The 8938-nt window shown below is 43.4% G+C and overlaps 1 protein-coding gene across 2 annotated transcripts; it reads left to right on the top strand.

The window, feature by feature from the left end:
• The first annotated feature begins 2511 nt into the window (after window positions 1-2511).
• Window positions 2512-5059, top strand: LOC125518370 (uncharacterized). 2 transcript variants are annotated; one of them, XM_087531409.1, is made up of 3 exons: window positions 2512-2989; window positions 3985-4072; window positions 4159-5059. In XM_087531409.1, exons 1-3 carry the CDS (start codon window positions 2607-2609, stop codon window positions 5026-5028), a joined length of 1341 nt encoding a protein of 446 aa, XP_087387535.1. In that variant the 5' UTR covers window positions 2512-2606; the 3' UTR covers window positions 5029-5059. The 2 variants fall into 2 exon arrangements, with proteins under 2 accessions (XP_087387535.1, XP_087387532.1); XM_087531406.1 differs by having other exon boundaries at window positions 2518-2989; window positions 3217-4072.
• Window positions 5060-8938: the final 3879 nt, after the last annotated feature.

Genomic DNA, 8938 nt, shown 5'->3' with positions numbered 1-8938 from the left:
TGCCATCGAGGATAACAAGATGGGGTATTTATCATATTGCATGAATTTATTCCTCTACATCATGTCATCTTGCTTAAGGCGTTACTCTGTTTTTAACTTAATACTCTAGATGCATGCTGGATAGCGGTCGATGAGTGGAGTAATAGTAGTAGATGCAGGCAGGAGTCGTTCTACTTGTCACGGACGTGATGCCTATATACATGATCATACCTAGATAACCTCATAACTATGCTCAATTCTATCAATTGTTTAGCAGTAATTTGTTCACCCACCGTAGAATATCTATGCTCTTGAGAGAAGCCACTAGTGAAACCTATGGCCCCCGGGTCTATTCTCATCATATCAATCTCCATTACTTTATTTTACTTGTTTTGCTTTTACTTTTTACTTTGCATCTTTATACCAAAAATACCAAAAATATTATCTCTATCAGATCTCACTCTCGTAAGTGACCGTGAAGGGATTGACAACCCCTAAGTGTTGGTTGCGAGTTGCTACCGTTTTATGCAGGTACGAGGGACTTGCACGTTACCTCGTACTGGATTGATACCTTGGTTCTCAAAAACTGAGGGAAATACTTACGCTACTGTGCTGCATCACCCCCTCCTCTTCGGGGAAAACCAACGCTAGCTCGAGATGTAGCAGCCCGCGGGATTAAGGGGGGGGGGGCTCAACGACTAGAGGTACCGTCCCTGCCGACTGTCGGGAGTCCCGTGGGTCGGCGATGGGGCCGTCGTCGCTGCCGCCGCGGGGGCTCTGATCGTGCTCACACTATTTTGATGAAGCCTGTCAACGTTGCTAGATTCTGGCCAGACCGATGGATTGGCGGCGACGGTGCTGCGGATGAATATGGCGCTAGCCATCCTGTGCAGGTTCTAGCTCGTGAAGGGCCGCCATCAAGTACCACATGATGACCAATTGATCTAATCCATTGTGCACAACCTCAAGTTCAAGTTGCAGATTGGCTACTGACTACTTCATTTTTCTCTAGCACATTCTGCCAATCGTGTAACTTAAGGTAACTCCAGTCCCTCAGTTTTGTTACCAGGATTACACTGATTTTCCTGAAGACATGTGAAATTAGCTTGCAATATCCTTTGATGGTATGGCTCCCATAATCTTCTTTGTCGTTCATCACATCATCTATTGTGATTACTAATGTATTCTGCATGTATCTCTACATAATTAAAATAGTGTTTGCAGGTTACTTTTGTTATTAAATTTCTTCTTAATGATGGGCAATTCTAATCCTGCTAGCCATGTTATGGTGATACAAATCTCCTTTGATGCATGGTATGGCTTCCGCACACCTCCTTCGTTGTTCAACACGTAATCTGCTAACGTGTGAAGAAATTAGCTTTATTTGCCATTCAACAAATCATCTATTTGTGATTACTGATGTATGCTGGATGTATCTCTAGATAATCAAAATATCATGTGTTCGCAGGTTACTTTTTTTGGGGTCAAAATCCTCTCAATGATGGGCAATTCTAACTTGCTAGACACGGAATACATTTTTATTTTTCAAGCGAGTTGTGCATGAAATGGTTTTACTTTAGCTGGGAGACAACATGCTTAACAGGTGTTTCAAATTATTTATTTTTCTCTGTCTAATATATTCAATTTTTCGGCTACAATTTCCGCTGCAACGCGCGGGGTATCATCTAGTGTAGCACAAAGCGAGCGACCTGCAGCGACAACATTAAGTGGTGACGTGGCTTCACCATAGGCGAGCTAAATCAAGAGAAGTGCTGATGTGGCTAGACGATGATGTGGACGAGCTGCATGTTGAGAGAATTGGTAGTAGTTGGGATCAACTTATTAATAATGTAAGATTATGAAAGTAGCGAACACGAATCAATCCAACATGATGAAAGTGACATGATGAAATTCCCGTGTACCCTCAAGAACACTTTGCTTATCATAAGAAACCTTTTGGCCTGTCCTTTGCCCTAAAAAGATTGGGCTATCTTGTTGCACTTTCGTTACCGTTATCGTTACTTGCTTGTTACAAATTATCTTGTTATCGAACTATCTGTTACCGACAATTTCAGTGCTTGCAGAAATTACCTTGCTGAAAATTACTTGTCATTTCCTTCTGCTCCTCGTTGGGTTCGACACTCTTATTTATCGAAAGGACTACAATAGATTACATATACTTGTGGGTCATCATGCTTCCACGAGAACTAAATCTGTGTCTCGCACTACTAGGAAAAGGGCTATAGATAGGATTGACACTAATGGCGCACCAGGGAAGTAGTGCGCCACTACTATATACTAAGAGAGAATTCCTTATTTGGCCCTTTCTTAAATTTTGGTTCCCTTTTTGGCCCTAAAAATTTATTTTTTCCTTTTTTGACACCCTAACTTTATTTTCTTCCTTTCATGACACTTCCGTCGATTTTTGCTGTTAACACCGTCAACTATGACAGGAAAATTCGTTTTACCCCTTCTTTATAGCACGCTAAAAAAAAGAAAAACGAACCCCCCCCCTTCTGCCCCCGATTCCCCTTCTCCTCCCCGAGACCTAAACCTAGCGCAGCGGCGGCACGAGCGAGGAGCGAGGCACCCAGCGGCGGCGCGAGCGAGGCACCCAGCGGCGGCACATGGAGGAGGGCGAGGTGGACGAGGGCCATGGGCGAGGCGGCCATGGTGGGGAGGCAGGGGGCGGCCAACTCTTGGAGGACGGGCAAGGCGGCCATGGTGGGGAGGCGGGGGGCGGCCAACTCCTGGAGGACAGGCGAGGCAGCCATGGTGGGGAGGTGGGGGGCGGCCAACCCCTGGAGGACGGGCGAGGCGGCCATGGTGGGGAGGCGGGGGGCGGCCAACCTGCTGACGACGGGCAAAGCGACCATGGTGGGGAGGTGGAGGGCGGCCATGGTGGGGAGGCCGGCTGTGCGGCGGTCTCAGCCTTGCGTGGTAAAGGTGCAACACCAGAGCAAGGCCAAGTATCACCGAGGGATGCGGCTACATCGGCTTGTCTAGATGGGTGAGGCATCTCTTCTTTAAATTTGACAGAGTACTTAGAGATGGCTTTGAAGATTACTTAGAGATGGATCCCAAATGCAACATATTTGTAGCACCTCTCTTCTAGATTTGTCGAAATGCAACAGATTACTTAGGAGTTTCATTTAGAGATGATAATTTGCTGCAAAATCTAAACTTAGAGATGGATCCCAAATGCAACTCATGATTAAGTTTATTTGGTTTTTACAGGATGGATCAAAATTCAACTTATGTGCTGAAAATCAATTTGCTTGGCAACCCAAAAAAGGCTAGAAAGGATATCAAATGCTTCTGTTTTGATAAGGTTATTGATTCCGACTTAACAAATTATAAGGACTTGGTTGAATAAATCGTAGAGCAGTACTCGCCTCGTTATTTGGAAGTTGCACATGTTCAGTATTATGATGATGTTCTTAAAATCTACCCTGAAGTAACATCTGACCAAGAATTGGTGTCGATGTTTGAGAAACACTCTAAGACAAAGGTTGTGCACATGTTTGTTGCATATTGTGATCCATCGGAACCATATGAGCCTATAACGGAGTGGCATAGTGATGCGCATAGCCAACCTAACAACATAGAACAAGATGATGATGATGATTATCTTCGCAACCCAGTACCTGAGAATGAGCATGTTGGTGTTGATGAGGAAAATATTTATTTAGAGGATGAACCTGTACCTCTTATCATGGTTCCTTGTTCCAACAAAGAAAAGGACAAAGACTATGTTCCTGATCATGAGAGCAAGGCTGAGAGCGAGGTTGAGAGCGAGGATGAGAGCATGTCAGAGGTTGAAGTAGAGGAAGATGAGGAATATCACGAGGCAGATCATACACCACACATTGAATATAATAAATTAGATCCTCCAATGAACGAAGGAAGAAAATATCCCAATATGGCAGAGTTTAAATTGGCGCTTTCTCAGCATGCAATCAAACATGAATTTGAGTTTGACACCGAAAAGAGTGCACCACATAGGTTCAGAGCTTATTGTTCAAGAAGGGATGAAGATAAGTGTCCATGGAGGATATATGCTTCTACAATGGAAGATGAGTGCATAGTAATGGTAATTTTCTAACTTTACTCATGTGTGCTTAGTTTGTGGTCATGGTCTTTACTCTAGTACTAATTTTCTATGTTCATCTTTTGTAGGTGAGAAAGAACCCTTGTGGTCATGATTGCTCTAGTACAAAAAGAAAAAAGAAGTTGAAGAATGCAAACAAGCGGTGGATATGTGAGCACGTGAAGGACTGGCTAATTGAGGATGCAACTCTAGGACCAAAGGAATTGCGAAAGAAGCTTAAAGAGCATCATGGAATCGACATCAACTCTAAGAGAGTCTATATGGGTAAGCTGCTAGCCTTGAAGGAACTATATGGTGATTGGGATACAAGCTTTGATAATCTTTATAGTTTCAAGTCGCAAATTGAAAGTTGCTGCCCCGGTAGCATAGTGATCATTGATCATCACACAATAAAAGATAAAATCAGATTTAAAAGAATTTTTGTTGCTTTGAAGCCTTGCATCGATGGGTTTCTTAATGGCTGCAGGCCATACTTGGCAGTAGATAGCACCTTCTTGACAGGCAGGTTCAAGTGGCAGCTGGCTAGTGCTACCGCTGTTGATGGCCATAGTTGGATGTATCCAGTTTGTATGGGTGTTTTTGATTCTGAAACTAATGAGAATTGGACCTGGTTCATGCAAATGGTTAGACAAGCCATAGGATCCCCAAGGGGTTTAACCATATGCACCGATGCTGGGCAACCAGTGATGACAGGTGTAAAAGAAGTGTTCCCAGAGGCCGAACATAGGGAATGTATGTTTCACTTGGTGTCCAACTTCAAGAAGAAGTTTCATGGAAAGGTGTTTGATGACCACCTTTGGGCTGCTGCTTACTCATGGAACCCATATATATTTGAAAAAAATTGGGCTGCAATGGACATAGCAAAGCCAGCGGCAATTGCATATCTTAGGAGGTGGCTGAAAGTGCAACTATCCCTAGGTGGTTTTGGTAATTCATAACAACATATAGCTCATTAAGCTAATGCTATTCCAAGATGACTATTTCAGGAAAGCTCAATGATTGGCATGGCATGGATGTGAAAGTGGAACCCTCAAAATGCTAAGGACAAAGGATTGGCTCAAGCTCAAAAGCTCAAGACTCTTCATTTTATATTTTAGTGATCCAAGATCACATTGAGTCTTTAGGAAAAGCCAATACTATCAAGGAGGGATGAGGTGTTGCTTAATGAGCCTCTTGCTTCATGTGCTTAGTGATATGCTCCAAAACCCTTCACTACTTTCCCATATCCACATATGACCTAAACCCTAAGCCAAACTCGGTCCTACCGATTCTTTCTATCCGGCGCCACCGAGTTTCACTTGTCATAAGCCACTGCCAAACCCTAGCAATTCGGTTCTACCGATAGGGATCTCGGTCTCACCGAGATGGGATTGCAAACTCTCTGTTTCCCTTTCGTAACTTTTTGGTCTCACCGAAAGAGCGAATCGGTCCCACCGAGATTGCAATGTAAACTCTATGTTTCCCTTTTGTAACCTTTCGGTCTCACCGAAAGAGCAAATCGGTCCCACCGAGTTTGCCTGACCAACTCTCTGGTTAGCTTATTACCAAACTCGGTATCACCGAGTTTGTGTAATCGGTCTCACCGAGATTACGTTATGCCCAAACCCTAACCATATCGGTCCTACCGAGTTGCATGTCAGTCCCACCGAAAATCTCTAACGGTCACTAGGTTTACCTTTTCGGTCCGACCGAGTTTGTTGATTCGGTCCCACCGAGATTGGAAAACTGTGTGTAACGGTTGGATTTTGTGTGGAGGCTATATATACCCCTCCACCTCCTCTTCATTCGTGGAGAGAGCCATCAGAACACATACACAATTCCAACTCATATGTTCCAAGAGAGAACCACCTACTCATGTGTTGAGACCAAGATATTCCATTCCTACCATATGAATCTTGATCTCTAGCCTTCCCCAAGTTGCTTTCCACTCAAATCTTCTTTCCACAAAATCCAAATCCTATGAGAGAGAGTTGAGTGTTGGGGAGACTATCATTTGAAGCACAAGAGCAAGGAGTTCATCATCAACACACCATTTGTTACTTCTTGGAGAGTGGTGTCTCCTAGATTGGCTAGGTGTTACTTGGGAACCTCCGACAAGATTGTGGAGTTGAACCAAGGAGTTTGTAAGGGCAAGGAGATCGCCTACTTCGTGAAGATCTACCGCTAGTGAGGCAAGTCCTTCGTGGACGATGGCCATGGTGGGATAGACAAGGTTGCTTCTTCGTGGACCCTTCGTGGGTGGTTGCTTCTTCGTGGACCCTTCGTGGGTGGAGCCCTCCGTGGACTCGCGCAACCATTACCCTTTGTGGGTGGAGCCCTCCGTGGACTCGCGCAACCGTTACCCTTCGTGGGTTGAAGTCTCCATCAACGTGGATGTAGGATAGCACCACCTATCCGAACCACGGGAAAAACATCCGTGTCTCCAATTGCGTTTGAATTCTCCAAACCCTTCCCTTTACATTCTTGCAAGTTGCATGCTTTACTTTCCGCTGCCAATATACTCTTTGCATGCTTGCTTGAATTGTGTGATGATTGCTTGACTTGTCCTACAATAGCTAAAATCTGCCAAGAACTAAAATTGGGAAAAGATTAAGTTTTTATTTGGTCAAGTAGTCTAATCACCCCCCCTCTAGACATACTTTCGATCCTTCAAGTGGTATCAGAGCTTTGGTCTCCATTTGCTTTGATCTCCATAGCTTTTGGTGGTCATAGCCTTGGTTTCACAACCTAGGAGAGTATGGTGTCTAGCGAGGGAAATTATCACCGTAGAGGTCCTTACTTTGATGGTACTAATTTTGCTAGTTGGAAGCATAAAATGAAAAGGCATATTCTTGGACATAACCCCGCCGTTTGGGCTATTGTGTGTGTTGGTTTGCAAGGTGACTTCTTTGATGGGAAAGAACCAAACCGTGAAGCTACCGCGGATGAGTTGAAGATGTTGCAATACAATGCTCAAGCTTGTGATATTCTCTTCAATGGATTGTGCCCCGAAGAATTCAACAAAATCAGCCGTCTTGAGAATGCAAAGGAAATTTGGGACACTTTGATTGATATGCACGAAGGTACCGACTCCGTCAAGGAATCCAAGTTGGATGTGCTTCAAAGTCAACTTGAAAAGTTCAAAATGAAGGATGGTGAAGGTGTCGCTGAAATGTACTCTAGGCTTGCTCTCATCACAAATGAGATTGCCGGCTTAGGAAGTGAAGAGATGACCGATAGATTCATCATCAAGAAGATTCTAAGAGCCTTGGATGGAAAATATGATACCGTGTGCACATTGATCCAAATGATGCCCAATTACAAAGATCTCAAGCCAACGGAGGTGATTGGAAGAATTGTTGCTCATGAGATGTCACTTAAGGATAAAGAGGAACTTCACAACAAATCAAGTGGTACCTACAAAGCCTCATGTGAAGCCCCTACATCATCAAGTGAGAAACAAAACTTCAATGAAGAATTGAGCTTAATGGTGAAGAACTTCAACAAGTTCTAGAAGAGTAGAAGCAAAGATAAAATCTTCAAGTCAAGGTCCTACAATGACAAAAGATCTTCTAGTCGAGAGCGAAACTGCTACAGTTGTGGAAGACCCGGACACTATTCCAATGAGTGTACGGCTCCCTACAAGAGAAGAGAAGATTCTCCAAAAAGAAGAAGCAAAGAATCACCACCAAGAGAGAGAAGGAGTAGAGATGATCGTTATGAACGAAGATACTCACAGAGAAGCAAGGATTCGGAAAGGAAGGAAAAATCATCAAGGAGCTACACAAAACGAAGACATCAAGCTCATGTTGGTGAATGGGTATCCAGCTCCAACTCCGACAGCCACTCCGAGAGAAGTTATCACTCCGACTCCGAAGATACTCAAGATGAAGGTGTTGCCGGTCTAGCACTTGTGTCAACCAACTCCTACGACATATTTGACTCACCAAATGAAGGAATTGGAAGATGCTTCATGGCCAAAGGTCCTAAGGTAACACACCCCGAGTATGTTGATTTCAATAGTGATGAAGATGACTTGTTAGGTGATGATTTGCTTGTTGACAACTCTAGTGATGAATACTATGATGAAACGTCAATTAATCATGCTAATCAAGATAAAACGAATGACAATGATAAGGAGAAGATTGAGGCTCTAACTAAAGAACTAAACACTCTTAAGTTAGCTCATGAAACTATCTTCGAAGATCATCAAGAACTTTTAAGAGCTCATGAGAAATTACGCTTTGAAAAGCTCAATCTTGAGCAAGAGCATGAGTTCTTAAAAGCAATCAATGATGATATCCGCAAGAAAAGCTCTTCTTACATTGCCAAGCGTTTACTCTTATCCACTTACATGCCTCAAGTCAAGTCTAGTAACAAGAACAAGAAAGATTCTTCCTCTAGCAGTAACAATGATCATGCTAAATCCAATATTGTTGCTTCTAGTAGTTCTCTTGATTCCACTAATGATTCTCTTAGCCAAGTTACACTTGAGCAAGAAAATAGCTTATTGAAGGGAATTATAGAGAAAGGAGTGTACAAAAGCCTTGCCGGGAGTAAGCAATTCGAGGAAATTGTGCGCAAGCAAGGAATGCACCGGAAGAATTAAGGTGTTGGTTTTGAACGAAAGTTCAATGCCAATGGAGTTGAGTGGGAAGAAGATCAATACCCCAAGACAAAGTTTGTTCCTCAACAAGAGAAGTATGATACTTCTTTCAAGGGGACACAAGCTCAAGATGATCTTCCACCACAAGACTACAAGCAAAAAGGCAAGGACAAGCTTCAAGAGGAAATTGATGCATTTGAAGAAGCTCCTAAGACCTTAGTCAAGTGGATTCCCAAGACTACTTCAAGTTCCACTTCATCAAG

The sequence above is a fragment of the Triticum urartu genome, chromosome 1A (genome assembly GCF_056163025.1).
Source record: "Triticum urartu cultivar PI428250 chromosome 1A, HENAU_Tu73, whole genome shotgun sequence".
Taxonomy (NCBI): Eukaryota; Viridiplantae; Streptophyta; class Magnoliopsida; order Poales; family Poaceae; genus Triticum; species Triticum urartu.
Note: the sequence above shows the minus strand (reverse complement) of the source record. Positions and strands in the feature narration are given on the sequence as shown.